General features: G+C 42.0%; 1 protein-coding gene across 13 annotated transcripts in view; it reads left to right on the top strand.

The window, feature by feature from the left end:
* ABCC4 (ATP binding cassette subfamily C member 4) overlaps window positions 1-14,600 on the top strand; it is a 284,608-nt gene that overhangs the window by 257,008 nt on the left and 13,000 nt on the right. For 12 of the 13 annotated variants that reach the window (XM_042929130.1, XM_042929159.1, XM_042929140.1 and 9 more), the window contains 3 exons: window positions 3,793-3,965; window positions 4,397-4,502; window positions 13,321-13,455. In XM_042929130.1, the coding sequence (XP_042785064.1) occupies window positions 3,793-3,965; window positions 4,397-4,502; window positions 13,321-13,455 (414 nt within the window). The remainder of the gene's footprint in view (window positions 1-3,792; window positions 3,966-4,396; window positions 4,503-13,320; window positions 13,456-14,600) is intronic. The other variant, XM_042929102.1, reaches the window with a different exon arrangement.

Raw genomic sequence — 14,600 nt, 5'->3', positions numbered from 1 at the left:
GAGAGAAGGAGACACAGAATCCGAAGCAGGCTCCAGGCTCTGAGTTGTCAATACAGAGCCTGACGCGAGGCTTGAACTCATAAAAACTGTGAGATCATGACCTGAGCCGAAGTTGGATGCTTAACCAACTGAGCCACCCAAGCGCCCCATATGCTTTGTACGTTTTAAAGTACAACGTTATGATATCTTGAAGGTACATAGTTGTAAAGAATACATTTCTTTTACAGTGACACTTAGTAAGAAAATAGTATTGTATAGATAATCTATATGGATATATTTTCCAATTTTTATAGGAACACATGTCACAAAATGGGATACACTTGTGGCTTCATTCACACATCCAAAAAGTACCCTTCAAGAGAGCTTTTTAGAGAGGCATCCTTATAGATTCTAGAACCCCTCCAGTCATTAAAAGAGACAGTAACTCTCTTGGAGTAAATCTCAGGAAGAAGATGGAAAATAAAACCAATGCATATGTAACCAAGTTTCTGTGCTGATATAGGTGAAGAAGAAAAATAAAGCAGAACATGAAGGGATGGTAACTGACCACATTATGGATAGATGATACCTATTGATCTCTTAGTTTGTATCAAACACTGTTGGAAACCCTACACATACTGACTCATTTTCTATTCCAACGTTAGAAGGTAGACACCTTTGGAATTATTACAGTTTTATTTAAAGGTCAAGAAGTTAAGATAGAGAAAGTTCAGGAACTTGCCCAGTTGTCAGTACTCATGCCTAGGCAGTCTGTCTTCAAGGTCCCAATTTTTTATTTAAAAAATTTCAGGGGCACCTGGGTGGCTCAGTCAGTTAAGCATCCAACTCTTGATTTTGGCTCAGGTCATGACGTCACAGTTCATGAGATCAAGCCCCATGTCACTGACAGCACAGAGCCTGCTCGAGATTCTCTTTCTCAAAAATAAACAAACTTCCCCACTCGTGTGCGCACTTTCTCTCAATAATAACCTTTAAAATAAAATAAAAAATGTTAAATCACAAGAAAGTAGAAGTAATAGTATCATGAACACACATGTACCCTTCACCTAGATTCACTGGTTAATATATTGCCACATTTGCTTCCTCTTTTCTGCAGTCTCTGTGGTGCTCAACTGGTGGAAAACAAATTGCAGAAATTTTCATTATAAGTTGCAATTCACCCTTAGATACATAAATATATACCTTATAAGATTAAGGACATCCTCCTACATAATCCTTATCTCACTCAAATGGAACGGTAATATTCTACTATCAGATAGGTTTTCAGATTCTCCAGTTGTAACTCCCACTTCCTGTGTTCTGCCTCTCTCGCCTTTTTCTCGGTTCTAGTACTTAATTACAACTTGAATGTGTGAAAACACTACAGAGGGCCTTCATGTTTGTATCATTCTTATAATCAACCCTGATTCATAAATGAAGAAATGTGTGTCTCAGAAAAGCCTGTTTTCTGGGAAACCTGTTTATTCTTCTTCAGGCAGATACGGACAACCCAAAGGAGGATCAAAAACCAGACTAGTGGTGAGCTGTCATCAGAGTCAGGAGCAAGCATGAGGTTCTTTCTTCGAAGTCAGGCTTATACAAGTATTACAAAAGTCAGCTCAGAAGGCAGAGCTGATAAAAGCCTTGGTCAGTTCCATCACCTGGGCTATAGATTGATGAATGGGTGTCATAAAAAGAATCACCCATGAGCCTTCCTACTTGTAGTGGAAGAGGTTGACTAAAGGGACATCTTCCACTTCATAATTTTCAGTGCAAGGACTGGCCCCCACCACCCAGATCTTCCTCTTTATATTTTATTTACCTTTCATGCTAATGCTGGGTACCAATACTGTATTTAATCCTAACTCACATTGCCCATTTCTGGGGATTGGACTTTGATCAAAAGCACAATAATCCCATTCACAGAAGTACTTTCAGCATTTAGGATGTTGTAAAAACACTGCTCACTCACCCTTGTGTTTTGTCATTTGACATTGTAGTTCTGTGTCCCTGCTTATTGGCCATCACCCTTTCATCCGTTGGTCTCTTAATTTGAAACGTATTTATTCTCTGTTCTTTAACTCCCTAGTGGAGCCTGAGTTTGGTCTTGTTCTATAAAATTTTCCCAAACGAGTATTCATTGAGCTGAGCTCTACCACTGTGTGGTTTCAGTTTATCTTTGGTGTTTAAAAATAAAAGTTTGTTTTTTGGAACTTACAGTTTTATGAAGATAGATTAATATAAGCACTATCTAAACTCATAGTCTGGGGGAAATAAGATGTGATGTTGTGCCCTATTTTTCATGAGTTTTCATTCACTGCAGAACATTTACGAGATTGAAGTAAATGAACTTGACTGGTCTAGCAGAATGGATTAAATTTGGGAAAGAGCCATCCCCCAAATAGGTTCCAGGTTTGCTAATATATGAGCTGTGGTTTGCCATTGTTTAATTTTTTTTTTTAACTTTAAAACCTTCCAAAATGGTAAAGTGCTGACAAGATTATACCTTTAGAGAACCTTGCTTCTTGCAATAATTAAAATTTTTTTTTCTTCTCTTTAGTGTACTAACTCCTATACAAAATGTATTTTGGGAAGCTTGACTCAACTGTAACAATCCTTTTAACTTTTTTAAATGTTTAGACTACATTGAGAAAAATGCCTTCATTTTTTGAGCGATTTCCTTAATTAATCCCAAGGGGGAGGTTCCTTGTGGGCATCATGTGGCAGGGATGGGGGACACTGAGATGATTTCTTTTCACGAACTTTATTGAGAAATAATTTTATATGCCAGAAAATTCCCTCATTATAAGTGTGATTCAGTGATTTTGGTAAATTTGTAGTTAATCATCATAGCAGTCCAGTGTTAGCACATTTCTGTCACCATCCCAAAATTCCCTCTTCTCTGTTGACAGTTAACCCTCTGCCCCAAGCAACCACTGTTTTTTGCTTTTTGTCTTTGTAAATTCCTACTGTTACCTTTTATCTAAAAATTATGAAGGAGCATTATTAATTATTCCGTATTTTACTTTGAGAATAGCATTATTTAACATAGTACATATTTCTCAATGCATGAACAGATGATGCCTGCTGATGGCAACAGAGAAGAGTCTTGATTCCCATTAAGCTTGTGCTCCTGGGGCACCTGAGTGGCTCAGTCGGTTGGGCTTCTGACTCTTGGTTTCAGCACAGGTCATGATCTCACAGTTTGTGAGTTTGAAACAGTAGGAAGCCTGCTTGGGATTCTCTCTGTCTCTGCTCCTCTCTCTGTCTCTACCCTGCTTGCGGGTTCGTTCTCTCTCTCTCTCTCTCTCTCTCTCTCTCTCTCTCTCAAAATAAATAAACCTAAATTTTTTTTAAATAAAACAAAATAATTAAAAATAAACAGGGGCACCTGGGTGGCTCAGACAGTTAGCATCCGACTTCAGCTCAGGTCATGATCTCACAGTCTGTGAGTTCGAGCCCCGTGTCGGGCTCTGTGCTGACAGCTCAGAGCCTGGAGCCTGCTTTAGATTCTGTGTCTCCCTCTCTTTCTGCCCCTCCCCTGCTCATGCTCTCTCTCTCTGTCTCAAAAATAAATAAAAACATTAAAAAATTTTAAAAAAAAATCCATGTGCTCCTAAGTCAGAGAATAGTTCTGGCCTGAGTTGACACAACCATCTTTAAGTAGACAGTAATTAGAAGTAACTCTCCCATTCACCTGACTGGACATGTAAGATGTGTAGGAAGAACTAGAACTTCAGAGCTCTTGTGTCTGGTGGGCTTGTCTATGTCATTACTACTTCGTTTAGGAAGAAGTCCTTTCTGCATCCACAGGTGCAGCTTAAAGAATGCATCGAAGATCTTCCTGGCAAATTGGACACCCAATTAGCAGAATCAGGATCGAACTTCAGTGTCGGACAGAGGCAGTTGGTGTGCCTCGCGAGAGCCATCCTCAGGAAAAATCGAATATTGATCATTGATGAAGCAACGGCGAATGTGGATGTGAGGTACAGAACCGGGGTCCATGAACCTTGGAATCCAAACTTTAAATGTGGTAAATGGGAAACATTTAATGATGCTGAGAAATGTTTCCAGGTACTCTCTTTATCCCAAAGATATCATTGGTAATGTTAATTTTGGAAAGCAGGAAGAAACCAAAAAGAAGTTATACGGTGATAACGATATTATTAGGCATCCTAAGACAGCTAGATTTCCTCAGTGCTACCCTTGATAGTTTCAAGCAAGTGGAGGGAAGCATATTTAACATCGTCATATGCAAAACAGGAAACTTCTGAATAGGTTTTCTTATACTCAGTTTTTTAAGAACTATCTCATGTTTTTGATTTTTAAAAACATTATGAAAATGTCATGATTGTTTTAGGGCTTAAGTCTGCTTCTCCTGTCTTTACTGAACTAAATCCAACTTTTTTGGTTCCAGAACTGACGAGTTAATACAAAAAAAAATCCGTGAGAAATTTGCCCAGTGCACTGTGCTGACCATTGCACATAGGTTGAACACCATTATTGACAGCGACAAGATAATGGTAAGACCCTCACCTGTGACTTTTCAGTTTTTTCCATTTATGTTCAGTTTTTCAGCTTAACCTTCCTTATACAACCTGATAGAAACCTCTAATAAGTTCATTTTCTGTTAATTTTTCCTCTCATTCCTGATAGTGACTCAGGTACTTAACTGTACCTTCATAATGTGCTATTAAATAAACTAATGATTTCATATTTGCATATTAAAAGTTTATTTGAATTGTTCTTTTCCTTTAACATGGCCAACCATGAAAATCTTTCAAATTCAAGATCTGGCCTCTTCTTACAGAGGGGTAAAATAGTACTTCTCACCATGTCACAGTTGTTTCAGTATTTTGGATTCTCTTAATCAAAAAGTTACCGTTTCATTTAGGCTGCCAGGATGTTATTGGGTAAATTGCAGAATTTCTTGTCTGTCGGGATGTTCACAAGATGCACTGACAAAGGGGAGTCTATGAGGGGAGAAGCCGTAGTCAGAAACACAAAGTATTTCAACAGAAAGGATTTAACGTAGGAATTGGAAAGCTGGAAAAGTGGAAGAGAAAAACTGGGGTAATGATTTTAGGAAGCAGGTACTGAGCCCCAAGACAGATCTCTAGACCTGAGAACTCAGAGGAAAGACCCTAAAGACTCATGCTCAGACCTCCAAGGAGAGTCACTGCCCAGCCACTGGTTACATTTGTGAGGGACTACAATGAGACTAGTTCTCAATGTGTGTTCTAATGGAAGAAGCGGGGGTGGTGCCAGGTCCCGGGCCCCAGGTGATGTTGCAGGAGCAACATAGGCCATGGTGACCATTTGCTCTGTGTCTCACCTTCAACACCCCCTTCCCCAAGTGCCCCCTGCTAGTGGAACCCAACAGAGCACCAGCTGGCCAAAGCTCTCTGGAATGTGGTTTGCAGAAAACAAATGAGCTGAGAGTGTAGGAAAAATGGTGGATCTGGGGCTGAGACTAGGTGACCAAGCAGCAGGTCTCTTACACAGCACAGCCAGGGACTACACACAAGGCAGGCTTCAAGCTTTGGTCTCTGGAAATCTGTCCAGTATCTGCCAGTATCCTCCCTCCCTTTTCTCTCACCCTATCCTATGTTTTTTCTTCTCTTTTCCCTCTTTTGCTTGCTCAGTTTCAGTTATCTTAGGATGTGGTTTTATGAAATGATAAGGAGGCCATGCCTCAAAGGAAAACCCTTTGGCTACAAATAAGCCCAAGGAATGCACGTATTATTTTCAGGGTAATTCCCAGTCCATGGCAACAGGCTGATTTTCACCTGTCTCATGGATGCTGACCGTTGTTACCAGACACCACAGTATCTGGTGGTGCTTTGATTAGTGGTGAGGAAGTAAATAAAGAAGGCCTACACAGCGTGTGAGAGGCAACAGATAGGGTTAACCAAGTTTTTGATGATCTGTACTAAACAGGTTAGTAATCAGTAATAAGCAGTAATATCCAAGTTTCCTTATGTCCAGTGAAAACAGAGATGTCCCTTTTGACTCTTTGGGCAGTTTCTGGAATATTCCCTCCCACCCCGTTTCACATGCATTGTCAGACGGGATCATCAGTGGGGGCAGTGAGAAGATAACCGGACTCTCCACAGTGAAGCGGTGCCTTCAACCTTGGCGCTCCCCAGGCCTAGACATTGTGCAGGAATGAGCTCCGACGAGGTTGACAACAGGAGCTGGGTGTTCCCAACCAAAGGGATGCTGTAGGCTTCAGGCAGCATGGCTGGTGTGGACTAGGACACCTAGAACTAGGAAGCAAGCCACTCCAGCAGACTTTTGTGAGTGACCATGTGACATTCCATGATGGCGGGACAGTGACTCTTAGATTCCAGAAACGTTGTGTGGCATTGGTAGCATCCTTATTCCTTCCGTTTGAATGGAAACTGGAAAAATAACCTTTGATTTCTACTTGCTACCTGTCACTTTGTTCTTGTCTCTCGGCTTTGTATTTCACAGATGGTCCCCAGAAGCCTCCTTTTTCCGCAATAAGTGAATGATGCTAGAATTTTCCCTGTTTGAAGTGCTTTACCAGGCTTTGGTTGCAGTGGCAGAAAGCTGGCTTAATCTCCAGCTCAGTGAAGAGCACCTTCACATCAAACCTTTGCTCCTAAATGTACCGTATAGATTTATTTCAAGGTTTTGGTATTACAACATTTTGGTGGTAGTAGCTTCTTTTTATCATCTCATTCTTAGAAATACTGCCACCTTGGGATGCGGGATCATTTAGGGAAACAGCAGAGAAGGACAGAATTTGACAGACTCGTCAGCTGGTCATTCCTAAATCTTGTTTTTGGTCATTCCTAAGCCTTACCCATTTGCATTACCCATTTGCATTACCCATCAGCATTTGACCCACACATGTGAGCTTGAGTATCCCCTTAACCAGTGCGCCTCATTGCCGTTAGCAAAGTATGTCTGTGTGTTTAATGCTTCCCTTATGAGTATCTCCTGATAAATTTCAAGAAGCTTAGATTTTTCTCTCTGGGCCAGGGGTCTTTGTCCAAATCCTTAATGTGGTTTTGCAAAGCAGTTTACAGCCCCTCCCATCCTTTCGAACCTGGCCCTGCTGTGTTCTCTTTCTTTCCTTAAAGAGAGAGTTAAAATCGCTTATTAAAACTGTCGGTTGTCTTTTGGTTCAGCTGGATGTTGGTGGCTTAGACTAAGGCGCCAGCAGTGGAAATGGTGAGATGGTTGGATTAAGAGCAGGTAAATGACGATGTGATGGGTGGAGCCTGGGGTGTGAGGGAAGGGGCCTGAGATTTGGAGGAGTTGGGGAGACTGAGGGAGAAGTCAGTTTGGAGACAGGAAGCACAGGGTTCCTTTTAGAGTCTGTGACCATTGCTGGGAAGGACCTTACTTTCCATGGTGGGCTCTGCGTGTTCCTGTGGGGCTGCTGCTCCCACTCCCAGCTCCAGTGATGAGGGACTTCAGTCCAGGCTCCCCCCCCCCCCCCCCGCTGAGAGCTTGTCAGGGACATCACGGGCAGGTGAACTTGGCCACCTGCTTACATCTTGGTCAGAACTGGTTTTGGTTTGCTGACTCTTTTGACAGGGAATGGCAGGATCAGACCTCAGGGGATCCAAGTGGCACGCATTCTCTCGTTCATCGTCAGGGAATCGTCCTCTGTGTTCCATGCACTCCAGGGAGAAGCCTTCTGTTTTATTCTAGAACTTCTGATTACTAGTTGGCTTTTAGTCTAGCAAAACACCATAAATAATGTTCCTTCTTGAACCTTTGATTTTTGGAGCAATCTTTTTTTTTTCTTGCTGGCTTTAGAAATACCCATTTCCTTTCCAAAAGCAAGTGATCATCTGTTCTGTTATTCTGAAAGCTTTAGGGACATAAAGACGAGTCACTCAGCGGCAAGGCCTCCTGCTCCAGAGGGTGGCGGTCGCTCACGGAGGGGCTGGGGAAGTGACGGATGCTAATGAAGGGCATAACCACAGCCTTGTCATCGTAAAGTCGTGTAATTGCACGCGCTCACGGTGTAATAATTACATTTTGTTGCACTGGTGAATACTTCTGCACAAAGACGTATGGATATGGTTTTGTTTACTGTAAGTAAATCAAACAAAAGGCTTGTTGGGAAACAACTGTGACCTAATTAATAGCTTTGTTTATGTGTTGGCTCTCCAAAGGGATTTACCCAGTTTTGGTTCATTAAGCGCCATTAATGTGTTAGGCTTAGAATTCTATTTTACAAAGATGTTCTCTCAATTTTAACTTTATTAAACATGATGTAGTCATAATGACAGCTAATTTAATCTTCCTCATTTGCTCAGTTGCCACAAAACAGTGGAGCAAGACAGACAAATTAGAAATCCTCTTTCTCCTAATACTCACCACTGTCTCTGCGTTAAAGACAGCTCTTCCCTGTAGTTTTAGGATTAGCTGGTTACTTGTGACCTGCCGTCTCTTCAGCCAGTGGCACAGCGTTTTTCTCTCGTCTCTGTGTCCCCTCAGTCCTCACTGCACCCCCGGATTCTCCCTGGTAGCAGCAGCGAAGGAAACACCAGCAGACATACAGCTGGTGCAACAACACTGCGTCTCTGCTCAGCATTTTCGCTCCCAGGACTTAGGGGGTCTGGAGAAGGAAAGCCGGGGCTGAGAAACCCAGATTCCACCTCTCTGCTTATGGGCCACCTTACAGTTTTCTAATCTTTACCTCTCATCCTAAACTCAAGCCTCTTTTCAGTAGAGTTTTCCCCAGAGAAATCAAACCCACACACTGCTGTACCATACCCACCTGGGAGAGCACAAACACACCTCAGGCTACCTGGAGTTTTATTTAAATTCAATTTTTCACCTTCATGGAACTTTTGATAAGCCTGTATCTCAGAACGTCACAGAAGAGAAAAGCTCCTTAAAAAAAATACACCAGGAGATTTCCACTCATGTTTTCAGAGGGAAAAATAACTAACATGAAGGTTGAAAGCACAATCCGGAAGAAGAAATACTTTGGGAAAGGAGGTGTGTGCTTCCATACAATAGCAGGAATTTGGGGAACCGCTGTGGCAGTCGCTGTGACCTGGCCTTCATCTTCCCCAAGTCACAATGACCATTTCAAGACCTAAGAGAGGGTTTTGAGTAACACTTGCCACCGTATCTTATCACAGAGAACCTCACAGCCATCCACCTTACCGGTGAGGGACCCAACCCAACTCCCAAGCTTGGAGAACTGTCCCTATGCCCCTTTGTCTCCAGGCCACCAAAAGCAGATGTCTGAAACTCAGATCTTCCCACTCTGCTTGCTGTTAAGTGGGATGTGCCTCTGTTGCTTATTGCCGATCGAAAACTTCCAGGCATCTCTTTCCTGTTGTCAGGTTTCTTCCACCCTGCCCTGCACACCCCCTCCACACCCGCCTCTCCCTGCAGCCACCCCACCATCACTGATACAGCATCCTGGTGTTTAAAATGGATTAGATTATTTTGCAATGGGTCCATTTAATTTTTATATCTAGGACAGCTCCCTGCCATATCTGCAGATACACAGGCCTGATAAGCACATCTTCATGGAGTTTATGTAACTGACTGACTCATCCAATATAATGGATTTTTCCTTAACCAGCGAGAGCACGCGAGTGATTTGAGGTTGGTGTTCCTGGAGAGATCCCGGCACCATAGGATTGCTCTCACACCAGTTTGAATGTGTGGTTTCATTTGTAGTTTAACTTGGGTTATAGGGGGCACAGCAGGAGATCACAGGAGCCTTACAGTTACGGAAGATGTTAAAGATAAAAACTCAAAATTATACCTGTTTTTCTGTACATAAAGAAAATTTGGAGGGGCGCCTGTGTGGCTCAGTCGGTTAAGCGTCCGACTCTTGATTTTGGCTCAGGTCATGATCTCAAGGTTCGTGAGATCTCCTGAGGTCTAGCCCCGTGTTGGGCTCTGCGCTGACAGTGTGGAGCCAGCTTGGAATTATCTGTCTCCTTCTCTCCCTGTCCCTCCCGTGCTTGTGTGTGAGCATGTGTGTGCTTGCTCGCTCTCTCAAACTAAATAAACATTTTTTAAAAATTGGAGTTGCTTTGTGTGCAGTTATCATAAAAGACCTGGAATCTTTGCTCAAACCAGTAAATGTAAAGGCAAAATGTGTACAGTTCTGTTGCAGGACTTTTCTCAGTCTGCGCCCCGAGGGGCTCTGTAGCGCCTGGCCTGAGTCCTGGCGGCTCCACACTCTTGTTTCTGCCAGTGGTTTTTTTTTTTTTCTTCTTCCAGTATAGACACTGGCAGTCTTTCTTCTCTCTCTTAGTATAGGCTCCCGAATGTCAGGGGCTGTGGCTTAAATCTCTTTTGCCTCTTCTCCAGCATCTGTCATGATGACACGAATGCACTTAAGTATGCCATAAATGTTTGCTGAACAAATTCAGGAATTAATGAAAGTTTACTTATTTTCCTCAAATGTGTTTTTGCCACATATTACTTGTTCTTTATTAATCCTGAAAGTTTAATAAAATTGGTTTTCTTTTTTTGTGAGTGTCTACCAGGCACACAGTAAATAATGTGAGCCCCAAGTATAATAAAAATGCAGTGGGGAATGTTTACATTTATAGGCATATTTTCTTAAGTTATACAAAGTTAATGTAAGGTATTATACATATAGAAAGGTATCTTAGAAAATTGAAGTTAGGGGTGCCTGGGTGGCTCAGTCAGTTAAGCATCCAATTTCAGCTCTGGTCATGATCTCACAGCTCATGAGTTCAAGCCCCACATTGAGGGTCTGTGCCAACAGCTCAGAGCCTGGAGCCTGCTTCGGATTCTGTGTCTGTCTATCCACCCCTCCCATATTCACGCGCTCTCTCTCTCTCACTCTCTCTCTCTCTCTCTCTCTCTCTCTCTCTCTCTCTCTCTCTCTCTCTCTCTCTCTCATAAACATTAGGGAAAAAAAAAGAAAATTGAAGTTAAAATTCTCATCTCCCTTATATTGTATCTGATAATAAGTAATCTAAATGTCTTTCTCTGGGAACGCACATGGAAAGAATAGGGGTTCGGACCTGTGTTTGAATCCCACTTCCGCCATCTACTGATTCCGTAGCCTCAGCTAAGTTACTTAACACTTCTGCACCCTCAGTCTTCGTCTCTGTCTGTGAATTTCTGGACAGAATGTATCTTGCTCATCTTTGAATCTCCTTAAAACAGTGCTTTGATATTAGGTGTCAGTATTTCCTGGATGGATGGATGGGAGAATGGAGGTTAAGAAGGAAAAAATGATAAATAGGTGGTGGGTGGCAGGGAGGGAGGGAGGAAGGGAGGAAGGACATTATGTACCCTGTATACCTTGAGAATTAACAACAATGTCTACAAAGCATGTAGTACAATGAGTGTTCAATCCACAGCTATTTTCTTCTTTTCCAAATTCAAAAGACCACGATTTTAGTTACGAGGTGACTTTCTAAAATATTATCTTAAGGTAGTCATTCTTTGTTAAATTGCATTTATATTTAATACTCATAAGGCTCAAAGTATTTTGACCAAAATAAATCTTTTGGTCATTTATATTGTTAACTCTATTGCTTTTTAAGAGCATTAATTTTTTTCTGGCTCTGCCTTTTCAGACACTGGTCAATTCTGAGAACTGCTCATCTAGTGGCATTTGTGTGTTTTCAGACGGTAGGAGAGAAAATGGAAAAATGTGCTGTTCATTCAAATTTGAATAAAGTAGGAAGTTGGACAAGGACAAAATATCAGTAAATAGTTTCATTCCATTAAAAATTGCATACAGTCTTGATAGTTGGAGAACTCCTTTTCCACCAGCTCTGGTGATTTTTAAAAGTTGTTGCTTTTGCAGAATATCAGGTTCTTCATTGTATGAAGTAATTTGATTCGCTTATTTACTTAGTCTTCAGCATGAGAGAAACCTGTATTTTAAAATTGGTTTTTTTCTTCTTCTTCAACATCAGGAGGAGTGGCTATGCTCTGTAATGCTATGCTTAAGTAAAATTACACATTTGGGGCATCTAAATTGGATGCCAAATTATAGGACGTTTTAATTATTATGTGGATGTGACAGATTCAATTATTCTTGAACTCTTTTGAGAAAACTGCCCTTAGCAGTGATTCACAGTAGTAAACACAAGATTAACAGGAAAATGCCCGTTATGAGACTTAATAAATGTTTCCGATTAAACACCACGGGACAGAATTAACTGTAATACCTAGATGTGGACAAACAGCCCGTGTCCGGCTTAAGAGTTTCAGCATATTCCCTTAAGATAAATTTACTCTGAATACAGCCTAAATGAGGAACTTAGCACCACTTAACATCAGAACTGTTTTCCTAGGTACATCATCTGGGCCAATGGTTTCAGACTCTTTTCTTCCCTCCCAAACCATTAACCAGAGCTACTAATAAGTAGAAATGCAGAGTTAAGAGCCCCTTCCTCTCCCTTTCAATTTCCAATTAGTGGACATATTAATGAGCAATAAAATGGCTTGAAAGGCAGGCAGCCGAAGAAAGAGAAAAGGAAGCAGGAAAGATACTTGTGCAAACAGATACTCAGATCCTCTACAATTGAGATTGGGCTGCCCCCATGTGCTGTGCAGGCCATGATCGCTGGAATTTGGAGCTCAATTTCTTAATTACTTCTTTAGTCTTATCCAGAGAGAAAATTGGATTTCTAGAGATTTCTTCTGTGCAGAGCAATTATGCTAAAGCTGCTTAGGGAGCAGCTCTTTTAGCCAGCCTTTCACTCCCAGAATAATAAGCTCCCACCAAAGCCAACTTCAGGGCGCACCTTAATCTCGCTGACGGGTATTTTGTCCCCTCTTACCAGCTGACATATTCCAGGACCCTGAAGAAATTCCAGAAGCATTTACTCCTTTTCCAGATATTGCTCAGATTCTGTCAGACCAGCTTAGCAGCTAATTTGCTCTCAGGTCCCTGCCATCTGGCCTGGATGACATCACCCTACTTTTTCATAAATTGAGTTTGATTTTCCTAAATCAAGAAATTTCCCAACTCTGAATGTATGTATAAATAACCCTCAAAGCTCAGAGTCTGAGAGCTAAAAGCACTAATAACAACCCCAAAAGCCTTTGGCAGAATATAAAACGCCACAGGACTGCTGAGTGCCCATAATCATAGTCTAAAACTTTCATTTTCTTCCTTTCCTATAACATTATAATAATAAAAGGTCGGGCTAGGCCTTTGTCTGCCTAGTAAAACAGGGTAATCAAACCGTTTAAACACCAGGCAGGCCTACCACCCAAATGGATTCTCTCTATTCTCCTTCTCCGGCCCCTTTCCGAAATATTGTCTGGCTTATAATATGTTACTGCAAAACATTGTGTGCTAATGGGTTTCTTTCTGCTGATTAACAGGTTTTGGATTCAGGAAGACTGAAAGAATATGATGAACCGTATGTTTTGCTGCAGAATGAAGAGAGCCTGTTTTACAAGATGGTGCAGCAGCTGGGCCAGGCAGAAGCCGCTGCCCTCATCGAAACAGCAAAACAGGTAAGCGGGCCGTGAGGAGCGGTAATTAAAGCTCATCTCAGCCCTTCACTCCTCGCAATCTGGCACGAGGGGTGCTCTAACAAGCACCCTGTGCCCTTCTCAATTATAAGCCTTCGGAGACAACGCTTCACGACTGGGTCTTAACAACACGTCCCAGGTTGAAGTCAGGTCTGCTGAGAATGGGCAGAATCGGTGGGGGAGTGGGGGTGCCCCAGGTGCGCATGCTCACGTGCGCAGGCACGTGGGGGCGCTGCGGGGCGCAAGCACCTGTGCCCAAGAGGAGCGAGAGATCCAGTTCTAGAGAGGTGTCACATGTTGAACTCCATGCTTTCAGATTCTCATGTGGCACAGAACTGCCACATTTTGCAGGCCTGTTACATTTCATTCTAATCGGCGCTCACATTTGAGTTGCAAATACGGTCAAGGCACATCCAGGAAATTTTGAGAGTTTTTAGAAAAAAAGAATGTGGGATGTTGTCCATTGGGTCTAGAAATATCTAGCAGGGAAATGTGTAGGTTGCTTTTCTGTTTTATAATTTGCAAAGAAAACCACATGATACACTTCTTGCCCAGGTTTCTCCCTAATTCGTGGTGGTTTAGAAGAAGGCCTAGTTACCCCCTTGTGCTTCCTCTGCCTTCTAGATGATGAAACAGTCATTGGGATGATCAAGAATCTATGTTACCTTGGGGCGCCAGGCTCATGCTCTCTCGCTCGCTCTCCCAAAAATAAACATTAAAATTAAAAAAAAAAAAAAGAATCTCTGCCACCTTAACGCTATAGTCTGAGTGGTGCTTGGAGATGTACAAAGCATTTTCACAGAGATGATGTGTGTGCAAGTACTAAGCACTATACATGGTGCTGATGTTCAGTGAATAACATTCAGAGTCGGGGGTGGGAGGGAGGGGAGGGTGGATGATGGGTGTTGAAGAGGGCATCTTTTGGGATGAGCACTGGGTGTTGTATGGAAACCAATTTGACAATAAATTTCATATATTAAGAAAATAAATTTAAAAAAAATTCAGATTATCTGGTATCTTTCCAATAAGTAATGTATTTTCTCATTCTACACGTGTGATGTGAAAACTGCGGCCTGGCTTAAGGGACTTAGCCAATGTCCTGCAGCCACCTGTAACTCTTTCTGATA

The sequence above is a fragment of the Panthera leo genome, chromosome A1 (assembly GCF_018350215.1).
Source record: "Panthera leo isolate Ple1 chromosome A1, P.leo_Ple1_pat1.1, whole genome shotgun sequence".
In the NCBI taxonomy this organism is placed as follows: domain Eukaryota; kingdom Metazoa; phylum Chordata; class Mammalia; order Carnivora; family Felidae; genus Panthera; species Panthera leo.
Note: the sequence above shows the minus strand (reverse complement) of the source record. Positions and strands in the feature narration are given on the sequence as shown.